The sequence below is a fragment of the Rissa tridactyla genome, chromosome 1, assembly GCF_028500815.1.
Source record: "Rissa tridactyla isolate bRisTri1 chromosome 1, bRisTri1.patW.cur.20221130, whole genome shotgun sequence".
Lineage (NCBI taxonomy): Eukaryota > Metazoa > Chordata > Aves > Charadriiformes > Laridae > Rissa > Rissa tridactyla.
The window spans coordinates 103,456,332-103,474,492 of record NC_071466.1 but is presented as its reverse complement, the minus strand read 5'-3'; the positions used below and the strand labels follow the sequence as shown (position 1 = coordinate 103,474,492).

Here is an 18,161-nt window from a genome sequence, read left to right as displayed (position 1 = left end):
CTGGGTGCTCTCACCCTTAACGCTAAACCAAGTCAGGGCCTGTTTTGGGACACAGAGGCCAGCTGACAGTGTGTGGCTGCACTTGTAATAGTGAACTCCTTTCCCCTCCAGGACAAAGTGGTCATATCCAGGCTTCCCATGAAAATAATTCCTCCAGTTGTTTTTGATCCCGAACTTGTCTCAGGACTTGTTTGGGAGAGCACAAAGTGGCTAGGCCAAAAACGGTCTGAGGGACCATGCTGACAGTCCAACAGCATTGATTCAAGGGTCCAGCAATGTTTCCTTGGCACATAAACGAGAACCAAGCCCTACGGGTGAAACAGTTCTGTAGAGAGGAAATTTGGGTTAATCCTGCCTTTGACTGCTGGAGAAAGTTTGCTTTCCAGTACAGTGGTGCTGTAAGCTGCAGGCCGTCCAAATACCTTTTAGTAGTATGATGTATAATACATATTTCCAGATAAAATTATCAACTTCCATTTTTGTGTGTGTTTTTTTTTCCTTTTTCTGTTTGTTTGTTTTGTTGTCTTCAAATCTGTTCATTCCGAGACTTTAAGCAGAGGCCAAGATGCCCCACCTTTCTCCACTTTGTTTAGATGTTGCTGCTGGAAAGTGGACTGCTCTTAACTGGAAATACAGTAACAAGTGTAGGAGCGGTGTTGCAATATATGTAGAAGAGGGGAGTTACCATACTTGAATCTTGATATTAGCACCAGTGTGACAAGATACATTTTCTTACAGTTTGTGTGGCTGGCTTTGAGAATAATATTTTAAATCGTTTTTAATGGTAAAATTGTAGTATGTGAAATGTGTTAATGGCATCTCAAGTTAAATCATTAGTGGGCTGGGAAGGACGGTACTATAAGGAAGATGTAAAACATAGTTAATTGTTTCTATGCAGAATAAAGTAGGGCAAAATTTGATCCTAGTGGGATGAAAAATAACAACTTGTGGAGGGTAAGGATAAGTCTCAGTCCACCAATATCTATCTTCTTGAAAAGGCTGGGATCTGGCTAATATGCCTAATTTGGCACAGGGAAAGACAGACTCGTGTAGCAGGCACTGTCCCTTAGTAACTTGGCATGTCTTTCTATCAGTGACTGGTACTTGGATTTTCCAGGGCGGTCCTCTTTGCTCTCAATATTAACAAATGCATTGCCACTGAACCTGTGAAGCCAGGTAAGCTCAGGGACCCTTTTGCTTGGCTGCCGTTGCTTCATCTGTGCTTGCTTTTTTCCCAGGGTGCCTTATGTGCTTATGAAACTGAAGGCATGGCTCTTACTGCCACCTGAAGAGTGGTTTGCTTATAACGGCTTTTCCCTGCTTGTTTTACCTCCTCTCTTCCCCAGCCTAAGTCATGTGCTGTTTAAAGAGTTAATACACAGGATGCCTGTATCCTGTGCAGTGTAACTACAGTCAGATCCACGGTGTGGCAGGGAGTCGTAATCCTTCGCAAATGTACGGGGCGGCCTTTGACTGTTGAATCTGAGATACTCCCATCTCCCACTTAACGTATTCTCACTTTTGCTAAACTAACAAGTTGCTGCATTAATCACAGCAGTAATTGGCAGTCAGTCAGGATCTTAATAAAGTAATGCTTTGCATTCCCCCCTGTCTTTAGACCTGTTATCGTGAAGAAGCTTTTAAGCAAATTATTTCTCCACTGCTTTTTTTTTTTAAGTCACTTCAAAATGTATTTCTATGCTACTCTCTGCCTAATGCCGGCCTCTTTGGTCGTATTCTGTTTTTATGTCTTAGACATCACAGAACACGCTAATGTTCTTTGCTGCATATAACCACTTAATTAAAGGCCTTTATTATGGGGGGGGGGGGAAGTTACAAAGCTTCAAGCAAACTGTCTTTGTGAGCAAGTACCTTACCCTGTGTTAGGGACCTTAGTGTAAGAACTTGCTTGAGGTTTTTTTATAGCGTAAACATGCCTTTGCTAATCTGATTGTGATCTATGTGGAAGAGGTGTTAACCCAGGTTAATATGTTTTGGTTTAAACACCAACTTTTTGGTCTGGTAAAACTACAAAAGTGTCTCCTACAATGGACAATCAGTTCCATAAATGTTAATGCCTGGCCTCCTCCTTGGTGGGACTGGCTAGTCATGCAGGTGTAGATCCAGGAGGACACGTGCTTCTGTCTCGCAGCGATTGGTTTATTTATTGCCTTGAGCTTAGAATGACAGTCTTGAAAAAGTTATTTTGGAATGACACCTTTTTTTTTTGTTGTTACTTCCATTAACTTATTTTTTTCTGTTAAGATATTTGAATTTTTTCCCAGAAATTTCTTCAGAAGCTTTTTATTTTAAAAAAAGAAAAAAAAAAAAGAAAAAAAAGAGGCTTCTTGAGAGCTTAATAGTATGTTCTGGGAGACTATTCTTATTTAATTTTTTTTTTTAAATGAATGATTTGATGCTATTCTCTGCCAAAGTTTGGATTGTTTTTTTTTGTTGGTTTTGTTACTTTTTCCTGTTAGCTTTTACTCATACCTGAAAGGAAACGGTGAGAGATTGTAAGAAATTAAAATGGCCTTCAATATACCGCTTGTGTATTTTCTACTTCTCCACTTCATGTTCCCCTTTCCACCGTAATCCCAGAAGGGCCAGCATGAGACTTCTGATGCAAGTCATGGGAGTACTGTAACTGAGTAGTGAAAAGGATTTCCCGCAAGGTTACAGTGAAGCGGGCAGAGCCACTAAAGGATCTCTGCGCGAACACTTAAAGCAGAAAATGCTTACAACTTTAAAACGTACAGCTTTATTTTTTTTATATATATATTTTTTTAAATCCTAAGATAAAGGAGGTGTTGGGAGGTGCTCCCTTTCAGAGAACAGGATACATGGAAGAAGTTAAGAGTTGCGAAGCTCTAGCTTTCTTGAGGAAATCTTTGGATTTAGCATGTATAGCGAAGCAAAAATACTCATCTGTTAATTTGGTATTCTGTATGTTCTGTGCCCTTAAATGTAATTGTTTTGAAAATAAAACTAACCTTGTTTTGTGATGTTAAAAAGCAGACTTGTGTGCAATGTTTTAAATTTTTTTTAAGAAAATGTTTGTATATAATTAAATGGTTTAATGTGCTTTAATTGGCCTAAGGTAAAGAGTAGTCCTAGAATGTAAACATATATAATTAGGATTTCTGATTTCACTGTGAGATCTCTGAACTCTCTTGTTTTTGCAAAGTGGTTTGTTTTGTTTACAAAACACTTTCTATTATTTCTTTTACGGTGTTGGTTTAAAGGCATTTGCTTCACTTCTGTTCTAATACTGAATTCATGGTATAGTGACATCTGGTGACACTTAGCATTATCAGTTTCACTGTGTAAAGTCAGACACTTTGAGCAAAAATGGTAATGATATGACAATTCTCTGTGTCTATGAATACACGTTTTTAAATGAGGTGGTTATAAAAATAGTTGCTGTGCAAAATGTTAGTAGTCTTCTTCAAGAAGAAAGCAAATTTTCTAATATCACTAGAGCAGTCTCTTCATTCATCTTCTTATTTTTAAAGCACAGTGTCAAAGTGATGCTGCTTTACCTTGTATCTCTGATATAATGTTTTTTCAGATATCTGTGAAGTATTTTTGTTTTTTGTTGCCGTTGTATTTTTCTGCAGATTTTATATAAAATACCAGTTAATGAACTGCCTTTTTGTTTTTTTAACTATTCAACTAAAATACATTTCAGACCAAAACCAAATGATATCATATAGCATTTGAAACCTGCCTTTTTCCTTGTCCTTTGTGGTTTTTTTGTGTGTTTTTTTTTTTTTTTAAATAAGCCAAATGGGCATGTAGATAAGATCACTATAATGGATCCAGGTCTCTTTTGGTAAAGTGTTATTTAAAGGTCTGTTAAGATCTTATAAGACAATATACTGAAAAAAAAATATTGTAGTAGGAATATAGATTTAGAAGTGTTGATGAGATTAATACAGCTTAATTATATTGTAAGTTGCTACTGTCCATAATGACAAGCTTTTTGTCATAGAAACGATGTATGATAAATTAATTTTGGTCTAGTGTATAGAATTATCATATTGCTATAAATCTTTGAAGTAAATCTGATGCAAAATTTTCATAGTTAGCATTGCTGGCCCTGTGTATACTGTTCTTTGTATACTGTATGCATATTATTTTGCCTACTGCATTAGTCTTCAAACTAAAACTCTTATTAGAGAGTATTTGGATACTTCAGACTGTGTTTCTTGCAGTTTACATTCCTTTACCATGGCATTTTGTCCTGTCTAAAAGTATTGTATGGAAATGTTTAAAACTTCTGTACAAAGTTTCAATAAAAATAGAGGAAAAAAAAAAAAAAACAAAAACCAGAACAGATATTTGTGAAGCTATTTTGGAGAGCTTGTCCATAATTGCGTCACACGTATTCTTAGTTGTAGCAGGGGTTGCATCCCTATAGAGATACTTTCCATTTTGCCCCCATCATTAAAAGGCAGTCCTCTTGAAGCAGGGCATGGGCATTTGGTTGGAGAAGTTAAAAAAAAAAAAAAAAAAAAAAAAAAAAAAAAACAAAAAACAAAAAAAAAAAAACAACCCACAAACTAGATTATTTAAAACTGCAAGAAGAACTTAAGGATCCAAACCTTGGTTGTGGAGTTTGGCTGTGAAACTTAACGCTGATTCATGTTGTGGGGAGGTGGGGCTGGGGGTGGTCTGGGCTGATCTTTCTGTGACCTGAAGCTGAGGATGCTGGCAGGGCAAGGCTGGCCGCCTGAAGCACCCTGCAGAGCAGCAGGCTGCCTGTGAACCAAAATGTGGGTGAACCCTCATTTAATAGAGCAGTCTTGTTGGATATCGTGCAAAATTTGGGGTTTATTTTTTTCCTCTTGTTTTTTCTTTTTTTTCTTTAAATGCTCTGTTCAGCTGCTGCTAACTAATTCTTGAGTGGCACAGGTACCTTCTCACTCGATTCTGGAGTGTCCTTAAATATCTCCAGTTGTGCTTTGGTATCCCTCTGGGACTGCCCCAGCCTGGAGCCCTGTTTTGTGTTTATTGCTGACTGCAATCTAGAAGTAGGTCCTGGTGCCTAAGTTCTCCAAGGAGCTCGTGCCAGCAGTCACGCTCTGAGAATGATGTATGTGATGCTGTCTTCTCTCTTGTAGGAGGCAGTTGCTGTGTGTGGTGGTCAGTGCTTAGCTCCAGGGGAATGGAAGAATACCTTGTAATGACTTTTATTTGCAAAAGATTACAACACCAACAGAGTTCCAGAAGAAGAGACCAAACATGAGTCTTCGACTTCCTTCTCCCCCTTATTGCTCCCCCATAGGGATGTATTTGAGCTAATAGCCATGGAAAGCGTGGTGTGAATCACGACGTCTTTGTTGACCAGTGGTGACAGTTCAGCAAGGAAGGGGACAGATCTGGTGGCTAATCACCAGTGGACTGGGCATGAAGATGTAGTTTTAGAGATGGGTGTGTTGGCAAAAACTGTGGGAAGGACACTAAAGCCAGATTTTCAACTGCAGTGGAAACGCTGCATTCAACAAAATGATTCTTGGTATTCTCTTCTTTTGCTGCTGTGTTTTAAAAGAAAGGTGGAAGCTGTTGGTTGGTTGAAGGAATGGGTACAAAACATACTTGGGGAACAAGCTTTGTATTTGGGATGAAAAATAAGCAGAGCTTCCAGCCTGCAGACTTGGTATGGATTTGTGATTTCCAGGAGGGAGTGAGACTCCTGTGTTTTTTATTAGTTAGCTGTTAATTAATTGGTTATCTAATTAGTGATTCAGTGAGCAGCTTTCCATTTTGTTGATTTTTAATAGAGGTTCAAGAAGCCTCTTCATCACCATCTGGTTTCATTTGTATTAGTTTGACAAAGTCTTTGTCAATCCCCAGTTTACTGATGTTTGAGACTTTGTGGAGTCCTGGCCCAGGCAAGTTGTGGGCAGGTTCAATAAATGCTGTGGCAGCATTTATTTTGAGGGTTCACTGGACAAACCCAAGGAGATGGTGGTAATGAGTACTCTGTGCCTGTTGGCTCTGAAGTGAACTCTCCCTCCTTGGATGTGGCTGTCCCAGTTTGCCCTGTGCGTGTTCTTGTGCCAGGGAAGTGAACAAGCCAGGAGGTTTCACCTCCATGCTTTCTTCCTCCTGTCTTAACAAGCGTGTTCAATCGAGTTGTACTTGGTAATTTGCTTTTTTGATGGGTTTTTTGGGGGGGTTGTATACTGCTGGGAATAAGGTGACAATCTGACTTCATGGTCATGATGCTTATAACCCTTTTATTTGTCAGCAACTATTTTTAAAACTTGACTGAACCACGAAACTAGTTCTGCAAGTTAGCTTTGAGTATCCCCGGTATATATGCTGTAGTATACAGGAGAACTTGTGCAAGAAATTTCCAAGGTTCACTTTCACTTGTGCACACCGGTTGGTCTAAACAGTGTGACTTCCACCTTAAACGCTCTTCTGGTTCAGAGCCAAGGATAGTTACTGTACTGCAAAAGCGTGAGGATTTGAAAGTTACAGCTATGGTCCTCACACACTCTTTGGAAAGTTTTTTACTAACCATGTTCAGTTTTTTCTTAGTCCTGACTCTTCTTTGTTCTTCTGTGGCAGTAAGGATGTGCGAGATGGATGTAACAGCAATGTGTTAGGAATGAGATTTCTAGTCCTTGAAAGATTTCTCTCATCGAAGGGAGCTCTTCAGTGGCTTAGACTAGGCTGGACGGTGCTAGTGGTGCATTCCAGTGCTGGAGTGTTGGGGACTTGGAATATATCCTGACGTCCAGCTGCTACAATAGATGCTTTGGACAGTTGCAGGTATTTCTCCCAAGGCCAGACTATTGCTGGCACCCCAAGGCTGGAAGCGGCTTCAGCGGTGCCTGCGCACGTGCCCTGAGCGAGCTGTTCCCTGCGGGGAAAAGTACCAGGTTCGGGATCACCTGGCAGGGGGGTGGCTTGGGTTGTGAATTCTGGTCATGTTGTATACCGCTTCCAACACACCGAAGCCCTTCTCCTTCTTGATAAGACCACTGACTTTGTCCCTGAAGCATCCAGGGAAGCAAGTGGTAACAGCTGCAGCGTGACGGTGCTTTGATCCGTGCCCCTTGCCCAGTTTGCTGAACGGAGGTGCCAGGCAGCTGAAGGAGCCACTGGCTCTGTGTTAACGCGGCCTTTTCCTTCTGAACACTTGAGGTGAGGGGATGGCGGGCTTCAGTTTACCTTGGAAACAGCAGCCATCGCTTTTGGACCCTTTCTGTCAGTGTCTGTAAGTCTTCCAAGCCGGTGTTAAATATGCGGGTGAATAGAAAAGCTTAAAATAAGTCGATGAGAGAAAATGCTAGGGGAGATGGAAACAAGGCTGAGTTTTAGAGGAAGGGTATTGAAAGAGTTTATTTGAAAGTAGAGATCTTATCCAGAATTAAAATTCTTACTTAAAATTAGTCTTGTCTTGAGAAATTTGACAGTATAGGTGACATTCTTGAGAAATAAGCTTCCAAACTTAAGTTCCATCTTAATTCTGCTGCTGGGTTGTATGCATTATTTTTCATTCATAGCTCATTGTCATGGGAATTATGTCATACTAAACATCTTATTAGGTAAAATTGTACCACAAGACCTTTTATCCAGGAGAGGCATAACCAGCTTTCTCAAGAAAGCAGAAAACTGTAGCAGCTGTAATCTTGGAAGATGGGGAGGAAGAAAGAGCAAAACTTCTGCTCTCTGTGGTGGTTAAAATCCTAAATATATCTAAAAATATTGTCATGAACAGGATTTCTTTTTTAAATATGCCTAAGGATGACTTGTTGCAGCTCTTGATTAGACTAGGATGCGCAGTTAAGTCTGGCTTTACATTTTGCTTATCTTGGGGTCTAGTGAAGGTAGATCCGTGAGGCTGGGCAATTGCAGTCCAAATGCTTGAGGAATCAAAGGGCAAGTTTGGGAAGTCAGAAAAAGTTCCAGGGTGTCTTAAAAACTGTCAGATCATTGCTTTTGGGAGAGGACTTGATGACCTGAATTGGCAAATTGCAACCATGTATTCCCTCGCAGTGTGCTCAGGAAGGGCTTTACCAGGGATAAGTATGGAGATGGCGAAAGAAGCACGGGGTTCTTGGCCGTGGCTTCAGCTTCTGTATCACGAGATTGGAGAAGGCTTCTTTTCCTCCCACCTTCCCCTTTTTATGCTCCTACTGTTATCTTTTTGTTCTCTTCATTGGAATGTCTTCTGTTTTTCATCTTAAACAACAAATGTGGAAACAACAGGAATTGCATGTGAGTGCATGCGTGTGGGTGTGTGTGTGTGCATGTGTTCCAAAGACCAGGGAGAAAAGGTGTTTGAAAATAATTCCCTCCATGGGTTTTTTCGTGGGTTTTTTTTTCCCTTTCCACTCTTGATTATTTAGGTTTAAGGAATATATAAAGGAAACTTGATGAAATATATTTGCATCTGAAAGTCATGAGAGGAAAAAAACTTGTAGTTTCTGGTAAGCTGGGTCTTAGCAAGTTTCTGATAAGCAGACTTGAGCTGACCAGGAGCATTGCATTTGAAATCCATGCTATAATTTATTGTGGTTGAGAAGAAGAGGGTAAGTTTGTACATGGAGTTTTAAGGAAGGTGTTTAATTGTTTCTGAAGTTGTGGCCAATTGTTACGTTAACTGTTTCTAGTAATAAACCCTTGAAATGGCCTTGAGTTGTGGAGGATTTGGTTGCTGTCAGACTTAAAAGACACCTTCTAGAGTTCTTTTCAGAAATTATTAAGAGTATCAACTCCCTAAAATGAATTAAATTCAGCTAAGTTCAGTGTTGAGACTGATGTGTTAATTTAACTGTGACTTGGTATTTATAGGGTACTTGTATTGCTTAGTTTTTAATTCAGTTTCTTTAATAATTTCTTTGATCTTAAATACTGAGTGTAAAAAAAAAAAATAAATTAGAATTTAGATTCTTTGAAGAAGAAAGGTAGATTTCGGAACAGAAGATATACTAGCATCACTTTTTGACTTTAAAAGTTGCTTCTGCATCCAAGTCCCTGGGCTTCCTATTTGTGTCAGGTGAAGTTGCCAGTTACTTGTCTTATACCCTGTTAAAATGCTAATTAAAGATCTGTTTTGAGGATGGGGTGTTATTTTTAATTCAGACTGAGTCAATTTTGATCACTCCTCCAAACTTATTTTTGGTGACTTGCCTGCTGTAACTTTCTCACTGTTTGCCATAGTCCTTTTCTAAAATAGTATCACACCTTTTTGTTCAGTCAGTGTTTGATGGAAATACGAAATGGATATCATGGTCAGGAGCACCTGGGTTTCTCCCATGTGTTCTTTATTCTATATCAGGGAAAATTTTAACTGCTGTAGTTACAGAAACCTCTGTCCCTACCCAGTGCTGCCTTATATCCAGCTTTCCTTAGACCGATTGCGCCCCACCCCTGCCCAGGTCCAAACTTCCAGGCAGGTGTCCAGAGTCCTCAGTTTCAGGACATCCTGATTGCACTCATCAGTCACTTGCAGGCCATTTTTAGCAGGGGTGCAGCATGGCTCTCACATGAGCACAGGAAGGACATGGACCTGTTGGAGCGGGTCCAGAGGAGGCCACAAAAATGATGAGAGGGCTGGAGCACCTCTGCTGTGAGGACAGGCTGAGAGAGCTGGGGCTGTTCAGCCTGGAGAAGAGAAGGCTCTGGGGAGACCTTATAGTGGCCTTACAGTACCTAAAGGGGGCCAACAGGAGAGATGGGGAGGGACTCTTTATCGGGGAGCGTAGTGATAGGATGAGGGGTAATGGTTTTAAACTGGAAGAGGGGAGATTTAGATTGGATATCAGGAAGAAATTCTTTACCGTGAGGGTGGTGAGGCACTGGAACAGGTTTCCCAGAGAAGCTGTGGATGCCCCATTCCTAGAGGTGTTCAAGGCCAGGCTGGATGGGGCTTTGAGCAGCCTGGTCTAGTGGGAGGTGTCCCTGCCCATGGCCAGGGGCTTGGAACCAGGTGATCTTTAAGGTCCCTTCCAACCAAAACCATTCTGTCATCTTCTGTTTGCTTGATCTACTGTTTTTATCTTTATTTTGATCTTTTCTGAATAGTACGTATCCTTCAGTGGTTGTACCCTACAGGACTGCTGTTCTGTGGTGTTTATGCTTTTATAGTAATTGCAGCTTTGCATCTTGCACCACGAGTTCAAGTTTGTTTCCTAGGCAGATAAAGAACAACCCTGCCACTAGCTGTGTTGTATGCCTGGCATACGCTAATTTTTTTTTTTGGCTGTCCATTCTTAATCTGCTGATTATTTTTTCATCTGTTTGCGGTGTCGTCTGGTATACTAAAACAGGGTGTGACAATTAAATGACTCTTTCCCGCTTCCCCTTGTTTCTCATTGCAGAGCTCTTCTTTCTCATGCCAGTGTTGATCTTGGCTAGTTCACAAATGCATGTGTGGTTTTTTTATCATTTTCACTAATAAGTTTCTAGTGTTTTATTATGTAGTAAATGACAGTAAGGAGTTGATTCCTGCCCCCCCTCCCAGTTTTGCTGCTTTTGAATTGCAGCATTCTTCTAAACATATTGTGCATTCTTTGATTTCCACCTCAGCAAATAATTTTAGAATAACCTTTTGTAACTGTTTAACAACCAAAAAAAAGACATAATTTTATCCTATTATTACTACATTGAAGTGATAATCAAGCTAATTATGATGGATTTCTTTCTGTTTGTAATTTAAGGAGATGTGCCCTCTGACTTTAAATGCTTCCTGTTGAACTGAATGAGTAGCCAGAAGAACTTGAGTACAGTCCTAGCCCTAAAACTAAGTATTTGGTGTCCGCTTCCTTTTCTCTCTCTAAAGACTCTTTTTGGAGGAGTTTTGGTGGCTTGAGAAGACTTCTTTTTTAGCCAGTTCTGTTTTTTCTATTCCTTTGAATCTCTGTCTTCTCTTGAGCTCCCTCTGGCCAGCTAACGAGATGGAAAATTGAGCAGTGGCGCAGAGCCTTTTCACATGGCTCTAGTTCCAGCCACAGCGTTGTCCTTTCCTTTAGGTTTGGGTGGGTGGCTACTTGTTTTTTAGGAGACATCAGCGTTACAAAAGCTTTATTTCAAGCTCTTGCCATGTTTCTGGTCTGTCTCCGAGCTGCACTTTGCAGCTTCATGGCTGAGGAGTTCATGTCCATTTGGGCTCTAGTAGAAATGATGACGCTTTGCTGTCAGAGTATTCCCCGTTTTTTTTCTGTTCGCCTATTTTTAATACACTTGCTGGTTGCCATGCGAGTTCTGTATGACTGATAAAAACTGTGCTATTACTCATGCTGGTGGCATATAATAACTTCCCCTCAAGAAGAGGTTGTTGGTGCTGCGTTGTAGTACTTGCTGGTCATTACCAGGCATTTGTGGCTCTGATCCTGGGCGGTGATGGACTGTGCATCCCCATCCGCTCCCATTTGTGCAGCCTGGTGAGATGCGGCAGAAGTCTGAGCATTGAACAGCTTTCTTCTCGCTCGGGTGACGATTGCGACAAACTGAAAGACTGGTGAGGAGAAAGGGAGCAGACAGAGGCATGGCGGAAGTGCTTAGGGCATGGTATTCAGCTGTGGTTTGCGTGACACCTCAGGCTATGAATAACTTCTGGGCGCATGGGAATATGGAGTTTTAAATAAACTGAACTGGACTCTTTGTGGAAAGGTGCCTGCTGATCTTGATGTGTGTCGTGCCTGTGGCGTGGTCAGCAGCTGTGCAGGGTCTTCCTGGCGGTGCAGCCACCAGGTAAACATGGCCACAGCGATCCTCATCCGTGGAGAAGGCCAGCGTTATGCTGAAAGTATGTTTTGTAGCGTACCTCTGTTGTGATGGTTTTGCCCGGCAGGGCAACAGGGTTGACATGGTAGTTAACATACTTCTTCTGGGCAGCTGCAAGTTTAAAAAGTGTAGGGTGGAGGTAGCGGGGAATCTTGATCTGTAGAGAACAGTCCTTCAGTTACTTCCTCCAGGAGCAGTTTTCCAAGGAAAAGCCCTTGGACAGTCTGCAGTGACCTCCCTCCTCTTCCTTCCACAGCTTGGTCATGTCCAAAGAGCTGTAGTTTCTGAGAACAAGGTAACCACTTATGGCCGAATGACAGTCAACCAAGTTCACTAACGAAGTTCACCAGGTTCACTAAGGGTGAAGCCAGTCGAAAGGGCTCTGGGTTGACTGTCCACACAGGAGCGGGGACAAGAGCTAGAATTACATACCAGGGCTTACACGCTCTTTCTAGCGCTGCCTGCTCTCCAGCATGGATATCCTGGCACCAGCTTCCATTTTCTCCTTTTCTTCCCCCCCTCCCTGCCCCCAATCTTTGCTTCCCCACATCTGTGGTACTGGAATTACTGCTGGCTGTTCAGGAAAAAATGTTGTGGCTCCTGGGTTGGGAGCCAGGCAATACCATTTCCTATGTCCTCAACTGGTCTGGCTCTGAGGCAAACCAAGGAACCTGTGTCTGTGGATATTATGGTTAGCAAAGGCTAGCCTATATATAGTTTGGTTGATGGCTTTAGGCAAGCTATGATAAACCATGATCTTTTTTGGAGAGGAGGAATGAGAGGGATTACAGTGACAAGCTTTGAAAACCAACAATTAGTTTATGTTTTCAAAGTACGTCCGCAAGTGGGGAGGTTGCAAAAACACATAATATTTTACAATCCTTAATGTAGAAATCTGTGGCTTTCTTTTCTTGTTCTTTTTGTTTTGTTTTGTTTTTAAATACATGGGACTTGATCTTAGGCTTCATTGTGTTTAGAAACTGCACATCATGTTGGACATGCAGCCTCTCAGGGAATGTGCTGATCTGTTGGCATGCATGAGAGAGACAAAAAGCTTATGTGTCATTTGAGGGTATGAGGGGATGTAGAGGAGTAAGCTTACCCAATAACATTTAACTTAAATCTGCATGGCTGTTAAGAGGGGTATGGCAGACAGCTCCACCATTGGACACACAGCTGTTCGTCTAAAGGTCTCAGTCAATTAAGATCTCCTTTGAACAGAGCTCTGTTTATGGAGCAGCATTTTCTATGCAAGTGGGAGACAAGTAACAACAGTAAACAGTATTTTTATTCATTGACCTGACAGATTTCTCCTGCGATAATTGTCTGAGCACTGTGTAGGCTTTTGCAACCTAACCGCGCACAGCAGGCTCACTGGGAGAGGGCCTGAATGGCAGATCCTGTTACTTTCCCAGAGTGTATTTTCACGCCTAGGGTTGGAAGCACATACAGGTGCGCTGCAGCGCACAAAGTATTACAGCTGTTCAGTTAGCTGTCCCGTCTCTCCTAAAACTGCTCATTTCCCTTACTAATGGGGGTAAGTAAAATCCTAATGGTTGGTGTCAGGTTCTTGTTTAAAAGGCAAAACCTTCTAGATAGCAATGTGTACCTTGGTGCCTTCTTCACAAACTCAGTTGTTCTTGGTTTTCCGCTTCTTTCTTGAAGCCGGGTTTCTGGTATGGTTCTCACAGCATTAAACTATGGATATCACTCACAGCTCTGTTACCTTAGTTTTTGGCTTGCCTGTGCGAAGCTATTGCTTCACAACAAATGAAGATTTCTCACCAGTAGCTCCTGATTTAGGTGGATTTGAGTGCTGAAATCCTGCATTGATGGAAGCAGCATAAAACCCGCAGAGATTTTGGGCCAGCTTCTCTTGCCTCTCTTGCCTTTGTGCCATGTAAGTCAAGCTACAACAGCCATAAGGAGCTTGAGTAGATACTCTTCATGGGGAAAGTCTTAAGAAAAGAGCCTCTGCCCCCCTCTCTCCCCGTGTGTTTTGGCATTTGTGGAGTGTGGAGGACAGGGTCAAGTAAAGTGGAGCTACTGGCTGTTACTGGTGTTTCTCCAATAGCAGAATTGTGAAAGAACGCTTTCCACTGGGGCAAAACAACACGTGGGTATGATGCAGAATAAGAGATTTTGTTCTATGCTTTATCCTAGTTGCTGGCATTCTTGTGAAGACACTGCTTGATCTCCTTACTTGGCTTTTCTTGATTCTCTTCTTCACCTTCAGTCCTATCAGCTCAGCCAACGGATTTCACAGTCACCCTTCCCATTCCTTGGATACTGCTCAAAGTACTGAGGGGGTAACATGCCATCGCTGCTGCTTCCCAATTCTTCTCTGATAGTGTTTGCTTGTCCTTCTCCTTGTGTTTGTGGAGAGAGAGAGGACTGCGTATGGCTGCTTGGTGGTAGTTGTCAGACATACTAGAGGGTGAAATGCGAAATAAAATATGAGCATATAGAGAATACTAAGAATCCAGTCTTGGAAGAAAATCCTTGTGTTGATGGGATACTCTCTAGTACTTGAATCTAGTATGCAGAAGTAGAAATAGAAATTTCACACGCCAGAGCATGGGCTGCACTGCATGTTGTAAGATTCTGGTATCGCCTTTTACCACCAATTTCCATTAAGGGATCTGGACATTAAATAACCTTTTTCCTTAATCACGGTGCACATCTCTATCTTAGGCAATGAACTTTCAGTCATCTTATAGATAAGGTGATTGGAGGCTTACACAAGTTTTCTTCTGGCTGAGAAGGGACAGTGAAGTTATTACGGTGGTCTGATGTAACGAAATCTGAATAAAGCTGAAAATCAGCTCTTTTGTTACTTTTCCATTTACAGCTGTTGCCATCTCACTGGACAAGTAGACTTGGTAATGTATCTTGATGTGAAGCATTGCAAGGAGCACAGAAGAAAGCTCTGAAGTTTGGTTTGTGTTCAGCTGGACGGCCATTTAGTGTCCTTTCTCTGTAGGAGATCTGTTTCTTAAAATACTTCTTGTTGCTGAGAGTGTGTAAGTTTGCAGTTGTTCTCAAAACATTCTGATTTGTACTTTATTAACATTTTCATAGATACTGTTGAGTGTCATTACCAAAATGATTCAGCACTCTAAAAGAGCCCTGATATGCAGTGAGCAGGAAAATGTTACATCTGTTTTACCTACTGTTTTTTGGCTGCCTGTCCCTCAAACTTGTTTTTCTAAGGAGTGAAATCTCTGCATGTTAGACTAATTACTGCACGTCAGTTCCTTAACTCTTAAAAGGGCTTGGATGTCGGCTATGCAAAAGTGATGAGATGTGCAGTGACTTAGCCAAGGCTCCAAATATCTATTATGCACGTGCAGTTGAAATGACAATACAAAATGAATGTGGCGCTAATTGTTGTCTCTGTAGCAAGCCACAGATTAGTGTTCCTCCCGCACTGTTTACTTTAAATGTTGCCGTGAACAATATTAATGAGTATTGGTGGTTCAGGGACCTTAAAACTGTTGCTGATTCATAATTGCTCTTTGCCACATGTATTTACTTACACCTGTGCAAGGGTCAGCCAAAGTGATACCAGGTGAGTTGAATCCACTAACTATCTCCTGCCGCTGTTGGGACCTGACTTTGAAATCGGTGGAAACTTTGCCGTTGCCATAATTCACAGAGGAATTGGCTGTTTGTTCTTAAAAATTTTCTTCCTTAGGAGGAGGTCTGCTTCTGCTTCCACTTTGCCCTCCTGGGTTATGGCATGATCTCTTCCAGCGCTGAGCTGTATGAGTACAGGTGTCCCTTCTAATCACATAAGAAGAGTAACCAGATTTGTGTACATTTCTCCCTTTCTCTTTTTTTTTTTTTTTTTATCTTTTAAAGCCTGAGACTGCAGCCGTGCTGAAGCGCACTGTTGAGGCTCTTATGGAGAGAGGAGCCATTGTGAGGAACCTAGAAAACCTGGGAGAAAGGTCTCTGCCTTACAAGATCTCCAAGCACAAGGAGCGCCACAGAAGAGGAGGGTATGCATGATGCGTTTTTCCTTAAAGTCCTCTGAGTGCTCCTTTATAAATGTACCTGTGTAACTCTCATTGTTTGGTCTTCCTTGTGCTATGTGGGAGTACACCTGTAACGTCTGTGATCTCAGTGAAGTGGTACGTGGCTGTTTGTGCGTGCATGTGTTCTGCTTCAAGTGTTTTCTGTTTTATTCTGTGTGGTGTCGGCTTTTTGTTAGCGTTTAGTCGTCACAAGTAGCCCGAGTCCAGGCCTGCAGAACTACTTTCCCCAACATACACAATGCTATTTTGTCATGTCGTTTTCACGTGGCTATTTTCCAAGCCAGTCAGGCTGTTTACTGATAAAAGTCGTATACTTAATCTGCTGGTTGCTAATTGGCAGGATTGATTCTTTTTCTCTAATGCATCTGAACTAAATGTTAATTACCATGTGTATCCTGTGAGACTTGCTTGTCTTTCTGATACTTTTTTTTTTTTAAGGATATTAAAGATAACAGTGTGGTTTACGGGAAGTATGATAAATGTAAATGAAGCTGGGAACTGGCATCTGGGATGCCAGGCTTCCCCCGCGGTGCCGGAGGAAGGTGCTGTGGATCGCACTCCCTGCTCGCTGACGCTGCCGGCGTGGTGTTGGTCCTCGAGGCTACCTCCGACATGGATGCTGGCTCTCGCAAGGACCGAGAAATGTTGCTAGGCAACCCGCACTGCGCTGGGGCTGCCTGCGGTAATCAAAATAACAACTGGCTACACGCTCCTCCTAATCCCTGTAAATGAACTGCGTGTAACCGGGTGGTTGGCCAACCTGCCTACCCGCCGTCGTCCTTGAGGGGTGTTTGGCACCGGGGAAGGCGAGGTGACTCCAGAGGTGCCCCTTTCATGAAGCCTGTCTTGGATCCTCTCCCCTGGGTTTGACTCACGGTTTCACTCCCTCTTCTGAGGACCTCTTCGTTCTCCTGCGAAGTGGGGGTGGTGACAGCTGCCACTGACGCTTCCGTCAGCAGGCTGACAGAAAGGGTAGGGGAGGAATCTCCGCCACATGCCTGTTACATAACTGAAAGCAATGGCTTTGTGGCCGTGACCGTCTTGCGCTCCTGCTCCATGGTGTCCTTCAAAACGTGGCTTTATCCTGACAGTTCTGCATTTTAGGATGAAGTCCTGTTGCCTACACCCGGCAGCTAATCAAAGCCTTGTCTCAAGACAGAATTACAAATTACCTTATCCTTCTGTTGGAGTAGCAGCATTTTGTGAACACTGAAATCTTTTCCGATGGCTTCAGCAGAATGAGGAGCTGGCGTTACTCTCTTTGTACAGGTGGGGAGCTAAGGCAGAGGGACAAAGTTCCACTAGTTTTGGATACTAAAGTTGAGACTTTTAGCTTCTAGGTTTGTTTGGATTTTTTTTTTCCCTAGAGTACTTAGCACTCTGTAACATTTCACCACTTCGGATGACAGTTTGTGCTTGGCTTGGGTGGCAGTGCTTCTGCAGGTCAGGTCTTGGGTTCTTCAACAGGGAAACTAGGACAGGCAAACACAGTAACCAGCATCACAAGAACTATGTGGCAGAGATGAATAGAAGCCATATCTCATGGGGATCTTTCAGGTGTGTAAACTGGCCTAACCCGAAGCAGATCTACTACTCCTGTAGCAGATTACCTACTTAATAAGCAGGATGAGGGGATCTTTAGACTATAACCCTCTTTGCAGGGTCCTCAGAGCAGACATATTTTATGTTTGAATGAGGCAAATTTAAGTAGGAAATAATTGCGATCGTGTCTTGAAACACAGGCAGGAAGCCATCAGATTAATGCCACTGTCGCTGTGCCTCCTCCACCTCCCAGTTCAAGTGTCTCTGAATATTCAGCAGTCATTCTGCTTGCCCTGGATTTGGATCCTCTGTGTTTGAATATGGCAGTTCCCTCCCCTGTATTCCTTGGCTTCTTGAAAGGGAGAAGTGATTGAGAGAGGGTACTACAGGAAATAGTTGTTGTTTTGTGTGCTTTTAATTGGAGAACTCAAATTCAGGAGAAGTGAGAAGTTACAAGGGGAAGCAGCAGGCAGTTTCAGTGCCTGGTAATGTGGGAGAATCGTATTTCTGTAGATTTCGCTGGGGAGATTGCAGTTTGGTGTTCAGGTATGGTGGATTCCTGATAATGCCATCCAATATTTGATACGGTCCGGAGAATAATTTACCCAGGATATTAAAGATAATCTAGGAATAGGAAGTGAAAAGTCAGTTCTTGATCCACCTTATAAAATTGGTCGGTTCTACCTTACAGCATCTGTAAAAACTAATATTTTTTTTAACAGGACAAAGTTAAAAAACAAATAACTCTTAAAGATACCTCACTAAGCTGAATATACACCTCTGCGTACTAAGAAATGCTAATGTCTTTTCTTTCCCATGGCCAGTTTTTAG

At 42.1% G+C, this 18,161-nt stretch overlaps 1 protein-coding gene across 1 annotated transcript in view; it reads left to right on the top strand.

The window, feature by feature from the left end:
- Positions 1 to 18,161, top strand: part of MRPS6 (mitochondrial ribosomal protein S6) — a 46,196-nt gene that overhangs the window by 17,938 nt on the left and 10,097 nt on the right. The window contains exon 2 of the mRNA XM_054189703.1: positions 15,613 to 15,752. Within this exon, the coding sequence (XP_054045678.1) occupies positions 15,613 to 15,752 (140 nt within the window). The remainder of the gene's footprint in view (positions 1 to 15,612; positions 15,753 to 18,161) is intronic.